General features: G+C 40.1%; 1 protein-coding gene across 1 annotated transcript in view; it reads left to right on the top strand.

Moving 5' to 3' along the window:
• CNTN5 (contactin 5) overlaps nucleotides 1-24,538 on the top strand; it is a 1,036,023-nt gene that overhangs the window by 786,471 nt on the left and 225,014 nt on the right. The window contains exon 9 of the mRNA XM_089775740.1: nucleotides 1,755-1,857. Within this exon, the coding sequence (XP_089631866.1) occupies nucleotides 1,755-1,857 (103 nt within the window). The remainder of the gene's footprint in view (nucleotides 1-1,754; nucleotides 1,858-24,538) is intronic.

Here is a 24,538-nt window from a genome sequence, read left to right on the forward strand (position 1 = left end):
TTTAGAAGATTTTAGTTAGTTGACCATTTAATGGCCCCTTACAATTTGGCCAGGCATAGAATTAATACATTTATTTGCAAAATAAATAAATAAATCAGTGACTCTTTTTAGCATTGCAAAGGGTCAAGACCTTGGTTTTGCACTGCTACACAAGGCAATGTTCCTACAACAGCATAGTGTCCTGTTACTGTGCTAGGACACTGATTCAGTATTTATTTAGAAATAAGAATGTATCAACATCTCTTGCTACAGAACCTGAGTGTTTACTGACAGTTTCCCTTTCAAGCACTAACCTGATTCATAACAACAATGGTATATCAAAATGGCCATATGGGGTCAGACCACTGGTCCAGCTAACCAGTATCCTATTTCCCAATGTTGGCCAGTACCAAATGCTTCAGAGGGACTAATCAGGACAAGGTATTTACCAAGTGACCCAGCAAGACATGACCCAGCTCTGGATCCCCTATTGCCCTACATCCTGGATTTTCAGAGACATCAGCAAAGGGCTTTTACCATTTGAATGGTTGGCATTATTTTCACCCTGCAAATTGATTATTTGCTCCAAACACTTCTTGCCATTCTACTTCTCCCTCTTTTTCCTCTCTGTAAGGCTCAATCTCTGTTTCCCATGCTCTTCCATTTTCTCTCCCTATCTCCCCTTCTTTCAGTTTCTTATTTTGCTTCCCCCTGGTACCCATTGCCCACTCTTGTACTCTGTGGCAATTTTTTCCAGCCCCTTAGTCCTGTTATTCCTGCAACTTTGATATCACCTAAATTCTCTCTTTGCTCAAGACCAAGAGCCTTGTCCATGCCTTCACCAATTCTAAGGTGGTTAGTGTACCTTTCTCCATTAGCCTCCTGAATTCTTACCTAGCTCCCTCCCCTACTCCATCTGCAGTCTAACCAAAAATACTATGGCTAACGCCAAACTGCTTCCCAGCCATTCTATGACAACCTCCAGCTTTCAGTCATATCAAAGTAAAACTCCTCGTCTCACCTTAATGAATCTTTCTCCATTTACTGCTCATTTCCCATTCTTAAACTTCTCTCAATTTCCTATCTCAAAACAAATTCCTCTGTCATTTACACCAGGACAAATCCAGGCTGATTCCATTGATTTCAATGTCTAGTTTTTTAAAAGGTCCAGAATGTCTTTATTGTACATTTTCAACAGCTCTATGCTGCTAAATAAATAGTGATAGCCATGCATCTGACATTTTGGGAGGGATTTCTGCGGTTGTACACTATTTTCAATAGGAGAGCAACATGCTTTCACACCATTTGACTGCTTTCTTACAAATGTCTGAATGTCCTTGATACAAGGCACGTGTTATATTGACTGGATACTAAAAGGTTATTTGCTAAGTTTTTGGTTGATGTATCTATCCTAACCTCTGCTACATCACTGAATGTCCCAAGATGTTGTACATTAAATTTCCCAACTCTCCAGAATTGATAGTACATGGCAATCTTTTGAAATATAATTTGAACCCATATTTGAGGAATTAAATCTTTTCTTTTAAAAGTGCTGCTGTTTTCATAGCACTGGAGACACCAATGAACAAGGGATGAATAGGATTTGAGCAGAGCAAGTCAAACTAATGTAAGCTACTTCCCTCCCTCCACCCCAGGCGTTATCTCTATATAGCTATTAACAATCATGTCATGGTGGTTTTCACAATAATGTCTCTAGGCTTGGAAAGAAGTAGTGACATTCATTTTATTTTTAAAGATCATTCTTTATTTCCCAGGTGTGATGGGAGAATATGAGCCGAAAATTGAGGTCCATTTTCCTTACACAGTTACAGCTGCTAAGGGAACTACTGTTAAGATGGAGTGCTTCGCACTGGGCAAGTAAGTACATATTCTTTCATAATTAGACACCATTGTTTATTAAAATGTGACACATCTAATTTTTGGTTCAGTTATTTTGCAGGGTTTCATTTTCACAGAAATTCCTTGGTGCATATACCAAGTTTTTATAAGACAGCTAAGTGGGAATTGACTAAGTAACCAATTATGAATTCCCTACCTAGCCATTCATACAGACAATAAAATATACAAGTTAAAAATTTGCTGGTTTGACATAAAAAGTAAAGTTCTTTGAAATGAAAAGAGAAAATTTGTCATCTGTATCCTTCTATTTGCCCAAACATTTTCCTCTGCTACTTTTATACTTTTTCAACTACTTTTTTCACTAGCACAAATCAGGTTATACAATTCCAGTGCTGTTTGTTGTTGATTTTTGTTTGTTTTGTATTGATTTCCCCCTGCAAAATCTCTTAATTGGACAGAAAACAAGAATATTGTGTAGCTATCTGTCCCAATATGAGACATAGATTCTAAATACAGTAGAGTCCCTATCATCCGACCTAAACAGGACCGACACATGGTTGAATATGTTGGATGATACAGACTCTACTGTAGAGAGCAAAGAAACAGCTGATGCCGCTCCTGCCGGGGACGAAGTCCCCACAGAGCAGCATCAGCTGTTCCGTTGCTCTCTAGGAGCAGCTGCTGCCGCTCCTGCCAGGACACTTCCAGGCAGGAGTGGCATCAGCTGTTCCCTTGCTCTCAAGGAGAAGTTGCTGCTGCTGCTGCTGCTGCTGCTGCTGCTGCTGCTGCTGCTGCTGCCGGGACACTTCCAGGCTGGAGCGACAGGAGCAGTAGCTTCTCCTAGAGAGCAAAGGAACAACTGATGCCGCTCCTGCGGGGGACGGGTCAACAAGCAGGGCCGAGAGCCGCAGGGTCGGATAAAGCGGAGTGTCGGATTACTGGGTGTGGGTTAATCCGGACACCACTGTAGAAACAATAAGATAATGTTTTGAATATATATTTGCAGTTTTATGGCTCCTTTCATTCAATATAAGACTTTTTTTTATGATACAGGGTGAGGTTCATAACTTTATTAAATGAAATAAGCTTTTTGTCAGAAGCAAAGTGGGCTGGATAGTTTGTGATCAGACTAAGCAGAAAAACACTGTCCATGACTCAGAGAAACCACCTTCTATTTCTGTGTCTCTCTCTTTCTCTCTGTCTCTCTCTCTGTTTCTCTCTCTCTCTTTCACCACCTCTGTATAGTGATATAAGCAGCTAGAGATGGAAAGATATGGCAAAATGTTTGATAATTATGCACTGTAATAATATCATTCTGTGTGTGTGCATGAGGTCATGTGCCTGCATGTGTGCACAACTGGCTTCTAATAAATGGAATCAGAACTGGTTATCTGTGTCTTACAGCCTCTTTGCTCCATGTAGCATCACAGAAGAGACAATTCTCATTAGTAATAAATGTCTAGATAATTCTTTATTCAGGCTGCTGAATGGCAATGGTGCTTTCTGAATTTCTAATTCATAAATCATTTAATCACATAGGGTCTCCTTTAATCCTGGCCAGGATTCAGCAATAATGAAAGAATTGCTGAATATGCTACACTCTTACAGCTAAGCCAAGATTCTCCTGTAACTCAAGTGGAATACAGTAGAACCTTAGAGTGATGAACATCTGAGAAATTGAAGTTTTTTGCAACATTCAAATGTCCATAATGTTATGGTTGTTCTTTCAAAAGTTTCCAACTGAACCCTGACTTAAGACAGCTTTGAAGAACTATGCAGAAGAAATATGCTGCTTATTACCCACTTAATTCAAATGAAAAAGCACAGAAACAAAAAAAAACAGAAACAGTTTCCTTACCTTATCAAATCTTTTTATTTTAACATTCCTTTCTTTTAAAGTAGTTTATATTTAACAGAGTACTATACCATGTTTACTTTGGTCTACACTCATGTCTACTTTACCTAAGACTTACCATGCACTGATAATCACTTAGGGTAAGTCTACACAGCACGCTTATGTAGAAAAAAAGCTATTTCAGAATTTTTTTCCAAAATAGCTTATTTCAAAATTAAGGATGTTAAGTATTGACTAATTGAACAGTTGATGCATTTTGCATTCACTATTCGATTAGTTGATAGAGCACCTGTGTCTTGGAAGTGTAGCAACAGCCCTACCTACTGCTGTTGTTACACTTCAAAGGCGAAAGCACCACATAGAGCCAGCTGATCCCAGGCTCCACATGGCGCTGCCGCTTTGAAATGCTGTGAAGAGCCTGATGCTGGGCTCCCTGCAGCGTTTCAAAGCAGCAGCACTGTATGGATCCTGGGATCAGCAAAGAAGTCCCCAGCTGATCCTGGGCTCCACGTGGCATTGCCTCTTTGAAACGCCGCGTGCAGTGTGGGGACACCGCAGCTGGCCCTGGGTTGCTCGCAGCATTTCAAAGCGGCAGCACCACTTGGAGTCCGGGATCTGGACCTAGGCTTCAAGTGTCACTACGGCTTTGAAGTACCCACTCCTCTCCTCCCCTGCTTGCTGCCTCTTTCTGATAGAGATGGCAAGCAGGGGAAAGGGAGGAGGGGAAGTGACTAGTTGGCTAGTCACATCCCAAATAGCACGTCTATACTACAGGGAAGCCTCAAAATTAGTCTGACAGAGGCTTCCCTAATGTGGATGTGCTTCCTTGAATTAGAGCCCAGGGAGGCACTGGGAAGTAATTACTCTGAATGGCTCTGGAGAGGAGCTATTTCAAAATAGCAGCAGTGGAGCATTCATACTACTGCTACTCTGAAATAGCTATTTCAAAATAAGTGTTATTGAGAAATGAGGTTTACAGATTTCTAAATAAGCCATCAGTTATTCTGAAAGTATTTCAAAATAGTGGAATTGCTGTGTAGAGGCTCGCACTGTTAATTTGAAGTAACATAGGTTATTTTGAAATAACTGTTCTGTGTAGACAATTGGGCACTTCTAATTTCCTTCTGGTCCCTACTGTACCTCTCAATGTCAGTCTGGTTTCCCAGAACTGGTCTCCAACAAATGCCTTCCTCTTGTGCAAGAGATCCCCCTTTTTAACTGCCAGAGTCCTTTTGATCTTGTGCTCCAGGGTGCCTTCACTTCCAACACTGTCTCTTAATAACCCTATACCCTGATCTACACTAGGGCTGTGTCCAGACGCAGGGGTTTTTTTGAAAAAAGTAGCCTTTTTTCGAAAAAACTTCACCTGTGTCTAGACTACAGCCGCGTTCTTTCGAAATTTAATTGAAAGAACGCAGCTTTTCTTTCAACGGCAGTAAACCTCATTTCACGAGGAAGAACGCCTTTTTTCGAAAGTGCTCTTTTGAAAAAAGGCATTCTTGAATGCCAACAGGGCTTTTTAGAAAGAGAGCATCCAGACTCACTCGCTGCTTTCTTTCAAAAAAGCGGCTTGCTTTTTTGAAAGTTCCGCTTGCAGTCTAGACGCTCTTTTTCGAAAGAGGCTTTTTCGAAAGTATCTTTCGAAAAAGCCTCTTTTGAAAGAGGCTTGCAGTCTAGACATAGCCTAGGGAATTATTGCAAAATAAACCCCTTATTTTGAAATAATAAGCTGAGTGTCCACACTGCCAAGTCCATTATTTCCAAATAACGGGCTGATAATTTTGAAATCTGTACTACTGCTTTCTTTGGGGAATAAGCTCATTTTGAAATAGTTATTTCAGGAATTATTATTCTGAATTTAGTTATTTCAAAATAATTTCCTAGTGTAGACATGCCCGCAAATATTTACCAAGGGGTGGATTATCTTGAGATATTATCTTCCTTCCCTTTTGTTTTCCCCTAACAAACCCCTATTTCAAAGCACACATATTCCTATAGTAAATATCCTGATAACATATAATATTCATGAATTATTACAGAGTAATTCCACTTTTTCAATTTTTTCAGAGAAATGTGTTGGATTTGGGGGGTTTTTCAGTAGCTTTGTCAGATTTGTGCATAATTATTAATCACAACATTTAGCACTTTGTATAGATCGTACTTTTTAGACAATTGTACACTTCTCGACAAGCTAAGCATTTAAACTGGAATTAATATAAACTGATTTGAAAAATCTTTCCAATCTGGAAAATTATTTTTTCTATTTTGTTTTGATTAATTCTCATGTAGGAAAATTATCTCATGGGGAGTCTTTCAGTTGGGAATGGTAGCCTCCAGATATGCTTAACAAATCTATTAGTGGTGTGCACCCTTCACTACCATTTAAACCAATTGTATGCAGTGTATGCTTAAGATATTAATCAGTTTAGCCTTCATATTTGTGAAAGCAATGATTTGGAGAGCAAATACTTTGGAAGGAAGCCTATAAGGTAAATAATTTGTTTTATACCATGGGCCTCAAGGAAGAGGCTGATTTGTATGTAGGGGAGAAAAGCAACAACTCTAGTTAGATTTCCTAAAACAATGAGACTGATGAGGAAGAATGCTCTTCTCCAGAGCCAGGTGGCTCCAGGCACTCTTGCATCTGCAATACTAGCTATCTTTTGCAGCATTAACAGTTGGCAACCAGACTCTTATGTTCTCTTGGCTACCATAGAAACAATAACCATTATGTACTTTTTGAAAAATTCTTGCTGGAACAAAAATATAGTTGCTGACTCTCTCTGAGTCAATTGTTATCTTCCCAGCAAAAGGATGCATACCAAGTGTAGTCTCTTACAATAGACGCTAACAGAGAAGAAAAGCATCTCTGAGTACCTTTCATCCTGAATCCCAAGATTTAATAACCTCTCTCTAACATGTCATACACTATGCAGGCAACACACAAAGAGAAATAACTCCGATAACAGATGTTTTAATTACCCCATGTCCAAACTGACATTTAGTGTTAACCTGTAACAACAACAAAAGCCCTGTACCATCAAGCAGTTTAAGATTATGTAATAAGTCAACCCTGTCTGCTAATACTGTAAGGAGCAGATGTTTTTGTTGTGCACATTCCTTATCATACTTTTACAGCCATTAGTACACAATCAGATAAGCTGTGCTGAGACTGCTTTTGGCCAGGTTCAGTAATAATTACAGTACATGAATGACATTTCAGACCTTATCAGAAACTTTTAGGCACAGGTGACAGGTAAACAGGCATCACATTCTCTGTTCTTTTTTATTACCTCCCCATCTCTTATTCTTGGTAGTTTTCACAAATCTTTTCTTGATGCACACTATTGAATGCTCATTAGGGAGCTTAGGTGGTAAGTCATTTTTTTCCAGTTTTGTTCTGAGTGCAAATGAGGAAACATTAGTTACTACCCATTCCCTGACCCAGATTGTTTTTGGTTTTAGCTTACATTTTAACTTAGCTGCCTCAAATTGTTGTTCTTCTGTTGCATTGTAACTGTGAGAATGGCAAATATTCCTGAGAGATTTCCTGTGGAAGGCAATTGACAAGTATTCCTGAAAGGTCTTTAGTTACAGGTTAATAATTTATTAATAGTATTTATTTGGAACTGTCAGTCACTAAGAGCTATTGGAATTTAAAAAATGGAGCTGTGATGCATTTGTAGATCAAGCAGAAATCAAATGACTTAATTGTTTAACAGAAGATCTCAGCAGTGGATTCAGAGCCCGGGCTAAGCAGTCAATAGGAAAGAACTGCAGTGGGATTCTGGACATGGTTATCAATATCACTTATTGATGAGCTTTGCTATTAGTGTGGAACTTTCCTTTATTGATACAAGAGAGAAATCCCTCAACATTTCCTATTATTAATAATGATTTGTATTGTGTTGTGTCTATAAGCACTGATCATGGACTAGGATCCATGTACAAACAGCACCAAAGACAGTCCTCGTTCTAAAGAGCTAAACATCTGTCTAAAATGAGAAATGACAGGTGGATGACAATAGCCAGAAAAAGGCTGCTGCATGTTAATGAATGTACTTTGCTTTAGTATCTTTTTACAACTTCTGTTGACAATGATTCACTTGTGTGAAACAAGTTGTTTCTATTGCATGCATAACATCACAGCTCCTGTACAGGCTAGATTTGTGACGTGAACACCTTCACATTTAATAAAAATAAATCTGGTCCCTGCTGTTCATATGGTTATGACATTTTAATTCTTCAGTTCTTTTATTGCTTTTGTACACAATAGCTCATCAAATTATCTGCTTGAAAGTTTTTTTCTAATTAACTATGGCCTTAAAACCCATCCAAAAAAGAACTTATCACACACAGATTTTTCAACATCAGTCAAATTTTCTATTTTTCACTATTTACCAAACTATTTTTGCAATATTTTTTATGATTGGTATACTTATTAAAATCAGTTCAAAATCGTTAATGAACATGTTCATTGTTTACAACACAAATTTTTAAAAAATAGTTCAATTTCAAGCTTTGAGAATGAAACATTTTGAAATTTATGTAAAACTGAGTTATTGTTTTTTAAAACACCTAAGTTAACACTTCCTTTTAGAAAGCACAGTTTTCCGTACCGCACATAAATGCAAAGATCTTGTGCGCAAAGTCAAGTAAATTCATGACACTAACTTTGTTTTTACTTAGTTATCACTTATCATACAATAATCAGTCTATCTCACCAACTCTTTAACTAGTCCATCTATTGACTGTTTACATTGACATTAATTAATTTTATTATGTAGATCTGCAACACAGTAGTCAGCGGTTTTATTTTGTGCTTGGTTTGTTATAAATAAAATGTGCCTTTCCCAAGTGACAGACTTGTGCATAGATCACAGTATACATGACATTTTTGAATGTCTGTACCTTTGAGGTCACAGTCTTCACATAATTACTCTGGTCTTGCCACTTGTAGTAGAATTTCATCTTGTATTATTTTAGCATTGGCTTATAGAAACATTTCAAATTAACCAGCTCCTCAAGTTATTTGCTCTGGTACTTTTTCAAATTGAAGGATTCGTGTGGTCATCACTTTAATCCATTTTATCAAAGATTTTTTTATTTTTTGGACACCACATAATAACTAGGTGTGCAGTTCTTTGTATGCTGGCTCTTGGTGCATGATCTGGGTAAAAATTAGATGGAGAGGGTTTCCGGTGAGCATCCCTAAGACTGACATTTTCCAACACTGTAGTACATCTCTTTTGTAAGTGCGAGTTAAATGGAAGGATTTTGACATGGGTCATAAAAATGTATATAGAAGTGTGTTTTTAGAAAGTGCCTTGAAGTGAGCAAGGCTGATGGTACAAATACTACCAGAGAACTAGTTATACCCAAACTGACATACAGAGAGGTAAATTATACCCTTCTGCATGAGCATGAACCCTGTCCCCGGGAGGGAGACGTGTAACAAAGAAGTGCAAGTGGCAGTGCTGCTACCTGATTTCACTCAGAGTTTTTCTGCAGGGAACAATAGGAAGTTGATTGCAGTTCCAAAGACCAACTCCTCTCCTGAATGCTTGATATGCTGAAAAGTGAATCACCCACTCACTGTGTATGAGCCACTGACTCCAAGTGTCTTCCTGTCCACATTCCAGCTGTGGCCCGTAGATTACAAAAGTTTATATTTTATCCCTCACCAGTGGTCATAGAATCACAGAATCAGAGGGGTGGAAGAGACCTCAGGAGGTCATTGAGTCCAAAGCAGGACCAATCACAACTAAATCATCATAACCAGGGTTTTGTCAAGCCAATACTTAAAATCCTCTGTGGATGCAGATTCCCTAGGGAACCCATTCCAGTGCATCCTCCTCCTCCTAGTGAAATAGTTTTTCCTAATATCCATCTTAGACCTCCCCCTACAACTCAAGATCATTATTTCTCATTCTGTCTTCTGTCACAACTGAGAACAGCCTCTCTCTATCCACTTTGGAACCTCCCTTCACTCTTCTTTTCTGCAGACTAAATAAGCCCACATCCGTCAGCCTCTCCTCATATGTCATGTGCTCCAGACCTCTAATCATTTTGGTTGCCCTCTGCTGAACTTTCTCCAATGTGTCCACATCCTTTCTGTAACGGGGGACCCAAACCAAGGTGCAATACTCCAGATGTGACCTCCAGTGCCAGTACCAAATAAATGGGAATAATCACTTCCCTAGATCTGCTGACAGTGCTCCTACCTGTGCACTCAGTATTCTGTTAGCCTTCTTGGCTACAAGAGCACAATGTTGCCTTATATCCCACTTCTCATTCACTGTAATCTCCCAGTATTTTTTTGTGAAATTGCTGCTTATCCAGCTGGTCGCCAGCCTGTAACAGTGCTTCAAATTCTTCCATGCCAAGTGCAGGACTCTGAGATTTCTTTTGGCCCAATTCTCCAATTTGTCTAGGTCACTCTGGACCCTATCCCTACCCTTCAGTGTATCTATCTCTCTCCCTAGCATAATGCCATCTGCGAACTTGCATCAGATCATTAATAAAGATGTTTGAAAAATTGGCCCTAGAACCAATCCTTTGGGCACTTCACTTGAAATTGACTGCCAACCAGACATTGAGCCCTTGATCACTACCCATTGGGCCCGACAATCTAGCCAGCTTTCTATCCACCTTACAGTCCATTTATCCAATCCATACTTCTTTAACTTGCTGGAAAGAGTATTGTGGTAGACCATATCAAAGACTTCTCACTGTCGCTTTTAAATCTACAGCATCCACTCTCATACTGTTGTTCTTATTTGAAAACAAGTAGAGGTCCTTAACCAGTATGGGTTGGGACACCTTACTGTAAATTTATTTTTTCTTTCTAGCAGTAATAATTAGTGAGCATGGTCACCTACCTACAGAGGGAATGAAGAAATGTGGATCAGGAGGTATGTCTAGACTGCATCCCTCTGTCGGTAGAGAGATGAAGATTAGGCAGGTCGACATTGCAAATGAGGCAGGGATTTAAATATCCTGTGCCTAATTTGCATAAAATGGCCACCGTGTTTTGCCAACTCAGCACTTAGTCAGCAAAAAGTGGCAGTCTAGAGGGGGATCTATTGAAAAAGAAAGCTTTTTTCAACAGATCCTGTAAACCTCCTTGCAGGAGGCATAGGGGATCTGTCGAAAAAGGCTTTCTTTCTCAACAGATCCTCCTCTAGACTGCCGCTTTATGCCGACAAAGTGCTGAGTCGGTAAAACACGGTGGTCATTTTTATGCAAATTAGGCACTGGATATTTAAATCCCTGCCTCATTTGCAATGTTGACCTGCCTAATCTGCATCCCTCTGCCGACAGAGGGATGCAGTCTAGACATATCCTAAGGGTATAGCTGGTGTTTCTGTATTTGAATAGGGCTTGTGATACTTCTGGGTGTTTAACCAAGGCGTCTGGGGTTAATCACTACCTCCTGCTCACTGAAGGAGGCCTTTTCAGTACCCATCCTCCTCACACCTGATGCTTACTGAATGGCCTCACTTGCTCAGATAGATGGTCTGAAGTAGCTGCATCTTTCACAGTTGCTGGGGTTGCACGCCATACATACTTCATCATTGCAGATATCAAAGGACTGCTCTGTCAAAATCCTCTGCCCCTTTTTCCATTTCCTTACATGATCACACATTTTATAAGCATATTCCCTCTGCCTTATTGTTGCATGTTTTTGAAGTTTCAAAATATTAAGTGATATACCTCCTGAGCAATATGAAACTTTATAACACAGTGTGGTGATGGTGAGGTTAATTGTCATAATTCATAGTCTTCCCCAGATCTATTTCATCCAGGCACTTTGGGAAGCAAGATGGTCATTTTCTGTGCATCAAGAATCTGGTGTAGTCCACATATACTCTCAAAAGTAGTGCACTATTCCTTGATGCAAGCCCCTTCTCTGTAGGATGGGCATTGTTTAGCATTGTTCCTTGATCCCTGGGGAAGATCACTTGCAGAAAGTGAGTTTTTATTTTGTAATTCTGGCATTTCAAGCTTGCGCTCCTTCTCGCTATGTTTTCAGCCATCCAACTCCAGCAGTCTCCAATGGGCAGCTTCTTCCACTGCCTGTTTCTTTGCAGCCGTTGCCTGCTTTCTCTCATAGGCATTTTTCCCACAATTCCATCATCTCTAGGTTGGCCCACACCAGTTGAATGGCTGCCTCACTGACGACTGTGCCAGGCTGGCACCCGATCACTAGGTGTGTTGTAGTCATACCTTTACACCCTACAGCAACATTCCTTCCCAAGGAATCTGACTTCTCTACAAGGAACTTTCCTGGTTCCATGAGCATAAATACCATTTCCTCAGCATTTTTCCCTACAGCTGCTAATGCACGACCTGTGCACAGCTGTTCAACTTGCAGCTTAGTCCGTTTAGAATATGTTTCTTATCTGTTTGTTCTATTTCCTTCTCCTGAAATAAACTGTAAATAACAAAATGTAAGTATTTTCTTTCCTGTTTCCAATCTTATTTCTTTTGAATCTTTAGGTTAGGAATCTGGTTAAGTGCCTTGAGTGTGAGTCATGGTGAGCTAATGAATTGGGTGAACATCCTGCTGCTTACACCAGTTTGACCAGAGTTAACTGAGAAGTGAATCACCACCACCTGCTCACAACAACTACAAGTTGCTGGCTTCAAAAGCCCCATTTTTTCCCCAGTGTAGGCTGGCAAATTATACACCCCACTTTGTTCCACTTGAGTGCTCAGTTCCTTACCTTCAGGACACCTTCAGTATTCACTGATCCACTGCCTCCATGGAGAGTATACTCCACTTCACTGGTTTCAGCTCCTTTCAGTGCTCTCTTGAGGACAATCCACTTAAACGTGTCTATAGTAAAACCAAATTACTTAACAAAGTTACAGATAAAGATTCAAATGAAAACAAGTGAAAGGATTTGGAGACATAAGCTTACAGGTAAAAGAAAAGCACAGAACACAATCTACAGGTTATAATAATTAACAACTTACGTTTCTGTCTAATAAGGTTTCCATACTCAATGGTCCATCCTTACTGAACTTGTCCAGTACAGAAAGCTGAGTTCCATTTGTCATGAGACATTTCCATTGGCAGAGCATCACCTCCATAATGGATAATGTCTTGTGTCCTTTCCTCTCTTATATATTTACAGGTTAGTGTCACTTAGCCAGGGGGTTTCCTAGTCAGGACTTTGGTTGGGGTTGTTTTGTCTTTGTTAATGCTATCTCCTGCATCTGGTCCAAATGATAAACACTGGTTTGGGGTGCCTGTCCGTTATTCTGTTTTGATTGACTTTCTGAGCCTTCCCACATCTGGAGTGACAGATTTATCTTACAACAGTTTTGGAACACAATAGCCTACATGTTATGCAACTATACAATTGTTTCTCATACAAACATCCCACAATAACCATGACAATCAATGAATTCTTAGCTTTTGTCAAGGAGCAATGCCCTTTGGTAAAATTGTGAGGCCAGGTTTACACTATACCTAGAAGGTTGGGTTAAGATACACAATCCAGCTGAATAAAATACATAGCTGGAGTCAGCTTACCTTAGGCGGAGCTTGGCTTCATGTTCATAGAGGGAGGCCGACAGGAGCAAACACTCCCATTGGCTTCCCTTACTCCTAGCAACTGCCAGAAGTACTGGATCTTATGGGAGCCTCCCTCAGCATTTGAATTTAGCAGATTTTAACTAGATCCACTAAATCGAATGCCATAAGATCAATATCCAGTGAGGCAAGTGAAAACATGGCTTGAGATGTTCATACACAGAGGTAAATATACCCATGTGGGCATGCCTGTTTGTCCAAGTGGTCCATTCTAAAGCTGAGAACAGTGGCAAAGAAATTGCTTTGATGGGAAAAAGTTTTATGCATTTCATTGCAATTGGTTTCATATCACACAGTTCAGCAGATAGTGATTTCAGACAATAGGAATCCAAAGAGAATAGTGCTGAAAGTTAAATTATTTTACAACCAATATGTCTGTTTCTCTATATTTGTGGGTGATTGTATTACATTAGTGCTATGTGTCTGCATGACATTAACGGCTATGCAGTATTTCAGTATTCTTTGAAAATTTCTGGTAAAGGGCACTTTATTAATACAAGTGATGTCAGGACTCTGTTTCTTTTGTGTGAAATATTTTTACTTAATGGTCAGAATAAAGTAGAAGTATTGACTACCTTTTAGTAGTGGGTTATGCTGAGGCTATTATGATAGCAACATCATTCAAACCACCACAGTTAATGTTGCTTTAGTAATTCCATAATAAACTCTATTTTTGAGATTTATAGCTCAGTCATAAAAATTCATTCCATCTGTAATTTGGCCTGAAAGATTTCAGCTGCACAATACATTTTAAATCATGTTTTCTAAATGAGATAGAATAAAAAATAAAGTATTTTAATTCACACAAGAGAATGGTTTTTAGTAATTAATAGCCCACAGAGTGATCCAAAATGTTCATTATATTTTGAAATACAAAATTATTTGGTTTGATTCTGATTTGCAAAACTTTTTCTGATTGTAAATCTAGACAGTAATTAGACAGGAGAAATCCATATCTCAATCAACCCCTTCAGAGTTCATGACTGAGAACAGCTTCACTTTCTTGGTTTCTTGCATGGGAAGCAGGGTAATGGTGAAGGTAAGAGGTGTAGAATGTATGTAGGATTAAAGTGGGGAAAGGAGAAGCTTAAAGCAGAAATCTCCAACCAGCTACAATAGGAAGTGCTCCCTCCCATTTGTCATGGCATGTGGGTAAATAGCTGGGTGCTTTGTAGGACTCTAGCATTCCCTTCTTCTGCCAAGACAGCAGGAAATACAGCTCCTTTTTAGTCCTAGCTGAGAAATGTGGAGGCACATGTGGCATCACCTCCCCATAGGACAGCATCCTCTCTCTTACATCCTCTTCAATACTGGGATCAACCTTTAGTAAGAAGAAGTACAGAGGAGCACAGTCATTAAAATGGGAGGCATGGGTACAAAAACCCAGAGATGGTGAAGCTCAGACCATGAATAATTCCATATGTCAGGAATTACAGGATGGAAAGATGTAGAGATTAGAAGGAGATGAGGAGCTAGATTGGGATTTAGGGTGGCATAAAGAGGTGATGGGTGACAGGATTGGAATAAAGGGTATCAAGATATTCTGTGGATCTGACTGGAGATTTAGATGCCATGAATCAAAAGGAGCAAGGTGGGATTGGGAGATACTGGGAGGAATGTTTGGGCCAACAGAAGCATGTAGTATAGAGTTATTCTCTGGGAAGAATGAATTATGAGGCTGACAAACCCAGAGAGGTGGGGGCAGCCAGAAAGTTAGGAAATGGCTCAATTATAAGACAATACGTTCCAGGAGAGAACAGAGCTTGACTGTTGACTAGAGGATCTCTGAGCTGGAACCTAGAGTAGAGGCAGGCCTTTCTTCCCCAGCTAACCACTGGGAAGGTAACACGATAGAAGCACTGAATCAGAAGAGTGCAAAGACTGCTAGTGAGAAAAAATTCTGATATTCCAGAAGGGGTAAATATGTATATTGATCAGACCCGAGGGCTGAGTCTTGAAGAAAGGCCACCTGGAGTTGCAGAGATTCAGACAGAGAGAGTGGCAGTGAATGAACCTCATGACAGAGTTCCACAGTGTTCCACGGACAACAAACTGTTCATGATTGAAGCTTAAAACTTCAGGTATTCCTTTTGCACGCCAGAAAACTTTTCCAGCCTGGGGGTATGTCTCTACTACAGAGTTTTTTTTCAGAAACAGTTGTTTTTCTGAAAAAACTTCATTTATATCCACACTACAATTGCGTTCCTTTGGGAAAAAATCGAAAGAACAGGGTTTTTTTCTGACATGGGTAAACCTCTTTCTATGAGGAAGAAGCCTTTTTGTGAAACTTTGAGAAAAAAGCATAAGAACATAAGAACATAAGAATGGCCCGCACTGGGTCAGACCAAAGATCCATCTAGCCCAGTAGCCTGTCCGCCGACAGTGGCCAGTACCAAGTGCCCCAGAGGGGGTGGACCAAAGACAATTATCAAGCAATTTGTCTCATGCCATCCTTCTCCAGCCTCTGACAAACAGAGGCCAAAGACACCATTTTATCCCCTGGCCAATAACCTTTTATGCACCTAACCTCCATGAAATTATCTACCTTCTCTTTAAACTATGTTATAGTCCTAGCCTTCACAGCCTCCTCTGGCAAGTAGTTCCACAGGTTGACTACACGTTGTGTGAAGAAGACCTTTCTTTTATTAGTTTTAAACCTGCTCCCCATTAATTTCATTTGGTGTCCTCTAGTTCTTCTATTATGGGAACTAATAAATAACTTTTCTTTATTCACCCTCTCCACACCACTCATGATTTTATATACCTCTATCATATCCTCTTTTCTAAACTGAAATGTCCCAATCGCTTTAACTTCTCTTCATATGGGACCCGTTCCAAACTCCTAATAATTTTAGTTGCTCTTTTCTGAACTCTTTCTAAGGCCAAAATATCTTTTCTGAGGTGAGGAGACCACATCTGAACACAGTACTCAAGATACTATTGTGTACCATAGTTTTATACAAGGGCAGTAAGATATTCTGTGTCTTATTTTCTATCCCTTTCTTAATAATTCCTAACATCCTATTTGCCTTTCTAACCACCGCTGCACACTGTGTGGAAGTTTTCAGAGAACTATCCATGATAACTCCAAGATCTCCTTCCTGATTTGTCTTTTTCCAAATTAGCCCCCATCATAGTTGGTGTTATTTTTTCCAACGTGCATTACTTTACGCTTATCCATATTAAATTTCATTTACTATTTTGTTGCCCAGTCACTCAGTTTGGTGAGATCTTTCTGAAGTTCTTCACAGTCTGCTTCTGTCTTGACTATCTTAAACAGTTTAGTATCATCCACAAACTTTACCACCTCACTGCTTACCCCTTTCTCCAGATCATTTATGAATAAGTTGAACAGGATTGGTCCCAGGACTGACTCTTGGGGGACACCACTAGTTACCCCTCTCCATTCTGAAAATTTACCATTTATTCCTACCCTTTGTTTCCTGTCTTTTAACCAGTTCTCAATCCATGAAAAGACCTTCCCTCTTATCCCATTACCATGTAATTTACACAAGAGCCTTTGGTGAGGGACTTTGTCAAAGGCTTTCTGAAAATCTAAGTATACTATATCTACTAGATCCCCCTTGTCCGCATGTTTGTTAATCCATTCAAAGTACTCTAATAGATTAGTAAGACAGGATTTCCCTTTACAGAAACCATGCTGACTTTTGTCCAACAAATTATGTTCTTCTACTTGCCTGACAATTTTATTCTTTACTATTGTTTCGACTAATTTGCCCGGTACTGAAGTTAGACTTACCGGTCTGTAATTGCCAGGATCGCCTCTAGAGCCCTTTTTAAATATTGGTGTCACGTTAGCTACCTTCCAGTCATTAGGTACGGAAGCTGATTTAAAGGATAGGTATGTGTGGATGGTGAAGAGGGAGTTCTTTCAAAAGAAGAGAAAAGAGGAAAACGCACAGGTACCTTGGTGGCCATTCCATCCAGAGTAATCACAGCTTAAATGAAAGATAGTGTCCATTCAGTGTGGACACTATCTTTCAAAAAGCAGATTGCTTTTTCAATGTGCTTTTTCTGTGTAGACACTTTCTTTTGGAAGACATTTTTTCAGAAGATCTCTTCTGGAAAAGCTTCTTCCGAAAGAAGCCTGCAGTCTGGACATAGACTGGGTGGTGATTCAGTGGAGAAAGAACTCTGACTATCTCACTCCCCAGCCTTAACTGGGATTTACATATGGTAGGAATCCTTTGTTTCCCAGTTTAATTCCCACCCCTACTAGTAGAAAAATACCAGCAGTCCAAGATGGAGTCCGGTACTAGGTGACAAGATCACAATGACGCTGCAGTGCAGTCCTGGGAGAATTCAACAATTTTCTTATGGCTCCAAATGCAACAATTGCAGAATTTCCCCAGGACTACTGCAATGTCGAAGCAACTATCAATCAAAGAACATAGGAGATTAGCAACTTCAAAGTCCTATTGTTCCCGCTAAAGATTCATAAATTAACCAGCCAGACTGATTCCATTTTTCTAGTGGACGTTCCCTAATGCAAACACTTTGTAATTACTACCTAGTCAATACTCCTAATTTCAGGTATAGAAATGATGCAGGCATATGTAACCCAGCCCTCAGAGCCACATATGGTGGCACTCTGGTGGCAATTCAAAAGGGCCTGGAGCTCCAGCCAGTGCCGCAGTAGCCCTGGGATAATTGTCCCCTTTGCGCACTCCCCCACCTGCCCTTCAGAAGGCTGTCTGGTGAGGCATAATGGCTAAAATCATCCAGCAGCTCAGTTTCTCCTCTGAAATTTACTTTTTGAAAGGACTCTGATCATCCTAGTCATTTCAGTGAACACTGAACAAATCCTGCCAGTTCCCATAATAAGGATAACAAGTGCCGCGCGGAGGTATTCTGCTGTATGACATCTTGATTAGCCTGTTTCTCAGCATTAGACATGGCATGCACACTTCAGCTCTTACTTCTTCTGGCTTTCCTGCACTTGTAGTCCAGGCAGTCCTAATCACTGCGCCAGAAATTCACTAGGGGAAAACAAATTGGAAGAGTTAAGATAGTTCACTGCACCAGCCATACATCAAGCTTTCTGCTGCTGTTGTTAAAAAGAAGGGGGGCAAAGGAAATTCTAAATGGAAAGGTTTTATCCACTATGCAAAACCAAAGAGAGGTTTTTTTGGGACTTTTAATATTTACAGCCAAATCAGTTATCATTTTATGAAGTATGACAGCTATAATTTGTGACTTGCCAGTATCCCTAACTTAAATAAAACAGAGCAAATGGCTGCTACTATACTCTTCAGTACATAGCTGCCACTTGTGGAAACTACTGATCCAAGCATATACGACTCAGCCTGAGATGAAAGCCAATTGTGTGCTGGGACCTTAGTCTGTATGTCAGAGATTAGGGAAATAGCACTGAAATAGGCCATGATTGGTTCTTTTGCCTTTCCCGGTAATATACTTGCTGTTATATAGCATGTTTTAAAGCTTTATGAAGAAGATAAGCACTGGTTGAACCTCTCTAGTTCAGTACTCTCTGGTCCAGCAACGTCTGAGGTCTGGAATGCTTTTAGTTAGACAGATGTCCACTCGTCATGGATGTGGCCAACTTTTCCACAGTCACATAAAGTTTGTTCACAGCCACCAGTTTTGGCACTCAATGTTCTGGGCTGTTATTTAGCTCTAATTTACCCCTAAAAGTCTTAGAAGAGCCCAGTAAACAGTGGAAGTGTTGGTAATGCTGCCAGACAATATTGACCTCCTGTGATTCGGCAAATTCTCTGGTTTGGCACCAGTCAGGTCCTGAGAGTGCCAGACTAGAGAGGTTCAACCTGTATCACTATCCTCATTTTAAAGAAATGCAAGCTGAGGCTTAGGGATGTGAAGTGATTTGCCAAAGTGATTTGCCAAAGCAATCCAGTGCAGACTCAGGAATACAATTCACTCCTCTAGTCTCAGTCCTGCTTCTCTACAGTTTGATCTACACTTAAAATGTAGGTTAATGTAGCTATGTTATGCAGGGGTGTGAAAAATCCACCCCCCTGAGTGTGGTAGCTAACATCTAACACCCAGTACAAATGCAGCTGGGCTGTCTTAAGGATAATTGAATCAGATTAGTGATCCACCCCCAAAGAAAATCCTCTTTTATTGATGAATCCTGTGTCTACAGGTATGGTGTTATACTGACATAGCTATGGCACGATGGTACAGCCCCTTAATGTAGACATAGCCTTTATCATTCAGTGTTCTAAGCATTTCTTCTAGACATAAAGAGTTTATATGTAATTGCCCTGGATACCCCCTTTGAATTTAGGCTGTGGAAGCAATGCTTCAAGTTCACTGATACAACACAAGCCTACCAGGATTTAGGAATTTCTTACAACTGGATTTATCAGTTGTACGGTCATAATGACTATTCTCCAAAGGTATGTCTACACTACCCCGCTAGTTCGAACTAGCGGGGTAATGTAGGCATACCGCAATTGCAAATGAAGCCCGGGATTTGAATTTCCCGGGCTTCATTTGCATAAGCGGGGTGCCGCCATTTTTAAATCCCCGCTCGTTCGAACCCCATGCCACGCGGCTCCACGCGGCACGAACTAGGTAGTTCAAACTAGGCTTCCTAGTTCGAACTACCGTTACTCCTCATTCCACGAGGAGTAACAGTAGTTTGAACTAGGAAGTCTACACGCGGCACGGGGTTCGAACGAGCGGGGATTTAAAAATGGCGGTGCCCCGCTTATGCAAATGAAGCCCGAGAAATTCAAATCCCGGTCTTCATTTGCAATTGCGGTATGCCTACATTACCCCGCTAGTTCGAACTAGCGGAGTAGTGTAGACATACCCCAAGCCACTAGGATGCTGATGAGTCGAAAGAGTCTTTTTAAATATAAATCTAGAATTTCCCATAGCATGCTCCCAACATGAGAAATAGCAATGCCAGTACTTTGCCCTTTGTCAGTATTACCTTTGGCAGCCATATGGGGCATGTTGTTTGTCAAACAGACAGACATCTTTGGGATGTCTACACAGCCTTTTGGACTGAGCAGAGAGCATCTCCCAGTCCAGGTCAACTGACTCAGGTGAGCAGCACCCTAAAAGTAGCTGGGTAGAAAGCACTTTGAAGTTATGGCTAGTACTGGAGCTCAAGCTCTGAAGTCTAGGGAGCAGGGAGCCATAACTTCTAACTTTGTCCATATGGCTCTGTTTAAAGTGCTAATGCACTCCCTATTGCCCCAAGTCTGTCAATCTAGACAGGGAGGCTCAATTCAAAATGTTTTGTAGACCTAATCTAAGGCTTTCATCCATTTTGAAATGTGTTTTCAGACAATACCAGATAGATATTAATGCTAATAAAAGGGAATGTGCAGCTCTTGTATTTGTTCCTGTCTTTTTCCATTTGGATTAATTCTGAAGAAGAGTCTGTATATCCTGAGAGCTTGTTTCTCTTATCAACACAAGTTGGTCCAATGAACGATATTACCTGCCTTGTCTCTCAACCTAGAGATACGCAGACATACTTTTATACTTTTTAAGTAACTGTGTGGCACATATTGCACTCAGTGGTCATTTGTTTCTACAACTCAGTTGAGATTATTTGTTAAATTCCACATAAAAGCATAGAGTCCCATTCTCCTGTACATGGTTGCACACTCTGCGTTTCATCTGTAAGTTTCATCCTTATTCTTTTGAAGGAGCCAACCCCACCACATTAACAGGAGTGTTGCAAGTAAAACACAAGAAGTCATTCTTCTGCTCTAGTATGCACTGATTAGGCACCAGCTGGAGTATTGTATCCAGATCTTGGCACCACATTTCAGGAAAGATGTGTAGAAATTGTAGAAATCCCAGTGAAGAGCAACAAAAATGATTAAAGGTGTATAAAACAAGAACTATGAGGGAAGACTAAAAGAAGTGAGTTTGTTTAATATGGAGAAGAGAAGAGTGAGAGCGGACATGATAGCAGTTTTCAAGTAGCTAAAGGGGTGTTACAATGAAGGGGGGTGAAATGATTCTCCTTAGCATCTGATGATAGGACAAGAAGCAATGGACTTAAATTGCAGCAAGGGAGATTTAGTTTGGACATTAGGGGAAAAAATTAATTGTCAGGCTGGTTAAACACTGGAATAATTTGCCTAGAGAGCGACGAGGAGTCCTGTGGCACCTATAGACTAACTGAAGTAGGTGCCACAGGACTCCTCGTCACTTTTGCAGATTCAGACTAATACGGCTACCCCTCTGATACTTGCCTAGAGAGGTTATGGAATCTCTATCTTTGGATATATTTAAGAGCAGGTTAGATAAACATTTGTCAGGAATGGGCTAGATCATGCTTGTTCCTGCCATGAGTCCCTTCTAGTTCTAATATTCTATGATTCTATGATCAGCCCTCTCCCAGCACTGACTACAACTGCCTTTGAATCCTCAGTGCAAGAGAGAATCTGTGCAAGTTATTGCAATACAATAGTTTACTGTCTACAATAGTTTACTCACCTTTGCCCCAGGTATAGAGATAGAGGGGACTGTCTAACAGATTCTTGCCAGCCCTCCACTAATGGATCTGGGGAGGCCTTAAGTGTGAAGTAAGATCATGCTGCAGAATCTGGCATGTTACCGGGGTTGTGGGGGGGGGGGGGGGAGAGTGATGCAGAGACTACAGAAGTTTGATTTTGTGTGCAAATATGATGTGTACACAAACTCTTTTTTTTTAATATTTCTTTTAACCATTTGAGCCACAACAAGGTTTAACTAATTGCTTGATATGGCACTTGCTTGCAGGTTCATGATATAAGACAGAGCTGAGACTGTTTCTGCTCCATTTAAAAATTAGCATCTTCATATTACCCCCACTCCAAAAAGAAGAAGAACATCAACATTATTCTGATTAGAAGTCAAAATAATAAAGCATTCTACACTGTGGTTAATGCAGTAAATCAACACTGAACTTACCTCCCTCAAAGTCTCTCCCTTAATTCTTCAGAGATTTGACAGTGAAATCTGCCATTTAAAATCATACTAATTCTCAATAAAAGTAGTGGACAATAACCTATTTTTAAAGGGGAGGAAGAAAGTTTTGCTTCCTTTCCTTCACCACTTTTAAAACTAAACCACTGTGATTCTTGGCTGCTTCTGCTTTCTTGTTTTGTTTTGTCTTAATCAAAATCATCAGTGGCTGCATCTAGACTGGCAAGTTTTTCCGCAAAAGCAGCTGCTTTTGAGGAAAAATTTGCCAGCTGTCTACACTGGCCGCTTGAATTTCCACAAGAACACTGATGATCTCATGTAAGATTGTCATTGTTCTTGTGGAAATACAGTGCTGCTCCCGTTCGGGCAAAAGCCCTCTTGCGCAAATGCTTTTGCGCAAGAGGGCCAGTGTAGACAATGCAGTATTGTTTTGCACAAAAAATCCCCAATCATGAAAATGGCAATCGGAGCTTTCTTGCGCAAAACCGCGTCTAGATTGGCACGGACACTTTTCCACAAAAAGTGCTTTTGCGGAAAAGCGTCCGTGCCAATCTAGATGCTCTTTTCCACAAATGCTTTTAACGGAAAAACTTTTCCGCTAAAAGCATTTGTGGAAAATCATGCCAGTCTACACGTAGCCACTGTGTTTAGGAAGAGTGTAACTCTTGAAGGACCTCAGTTTCAGAAGTTTCAGAGCATGAATGCATAAATTGTTCTAAACATAAAAGCCATATGACTTGTGTCTTTGTTGATGACTGATATGTTTTTCCCTGGGTTAAGATAGGTAGTGAGGGGAACCTTGCACAATTTCTAACTTTTTAGATGTTCTACAGGTTATGTCTTCAGTGCTCTACCCTTCATGATCACTGAATAGCCTCTATTAAACCAAAAAAGAACAGATATTAGTTAGTCGTGTCTATTTGAATGACACTCTCTACTAATAAGATATCTGACCAGAATAGAATTGTTTGGACCTTGCAAATATATAATACTATGTCTAACAAATGCACATTTCTAGAAGGCAGAAGATAGGGAGAATTTCATGATAGTCCTTGGCATTTTAATTCTGCATAATTATCCTGTAATAATTAGAAGACAATTTGCACAGTTGGAAGGATGAAAGGCATTAGAAGAAAGGGAGGAGTTGTAATCTCAAATGTGCAGGTATGCAGTGCTGCAATGCGGTGTTTCATGCACCTTGAGTATTTGAAGGCAATATTAATTCCAGCGATTGATTTGTAAAATTGCTATGAGAGCTGAAGGAAAACCACACAAAAGGGATTGAAACTACCAACCCTCCCTTCCCCCTCAAAAAATAAACAAACAGGTCCATCAATGGATATTAGCCAGGATTGGCAGAAATGATGTCCTTAGCCTCTGTTTGCCAGAAGCTGGGAGTGGGTGACAGGGGTTGATTACCTGTTCTGTTCTATTCATTCCCTCTGAGGCTCTTTCCACTGACTATTGCTAAAAGTCAGGATATTGGGCAAGATGAATCTTTGATCTGACCCAGTATGGCCATTTTTATCTTCTTTGTATCAAAGGAGGAAGCAGGAAGATCTGAGAGAAGTTTTCTTGATTCCAAATTCTACCTCTCACTGCAATAGGTATGTTCCTGATGGATCCTGTAGCTTCTTTTCATGAGGAATTGGGCAGATCCTTACACTAGCATTGTTCATGGTGGGATTTTGAAAGGTGCTTAGTGCTTGCCATTCAAGGCAGCACTGAGCACTTTGAAAACACCAACCCTAAAGTGTGTTTGAGATTAAATCCAGCTCATATTGTGTTCATAATTATATATAATTATATATATATTTATTACTCTGCAGACATTCACATAGAATTAATTCCCACAGTGCACTAACTCTAGCTGAGGTACTGTGCTATAAAATAGAGACTATCCATGATAGTGCCTACCGCAGGAGGGTTAGCCACCCTGAATACTTACTTAGCATCTTGGAAGGATTTGTATTCAGAGAGACTAACCCTCCCTCTACTCACATTGTCACAGCTTTAACGGACAATAACCTATTTTTAAAGGGGAGGAGAAAAGTTTTGCTTCCTTTAACTCACTACTTTTAAAACTAAACCACTGTGATTCCAATGTTTTTAATATGCTAACTTGATCAGAGCTAGCACAGGTATGTCTACTTGAGGTGGGAATTACAACCCCAATCGAGGTATGGACATACCCATAGTCATAAGCAAAGCTTCAGATAAAATATGTATTTTATCTGAACTGGGTAAGAAGTTAATCCTGGGAAGGCCAGCCTTAGGAAAAATAGTACCCTGGATGAACA

This window comes from Pelodiscus sinensis, chromosome 1 (genome assembly GCF_052426305.1).
Source record: "Pelodiscus sinensis isolate ZL-2025 chromosome 1, ASM5242630v1, whole genome shotgun sequence".
NCBI classification, from domain to species: Eukaryota; Metazoa; Chordata; order Testudines; family Trionychidae; genus Pelodiscus; species Pelodiscus sinensis.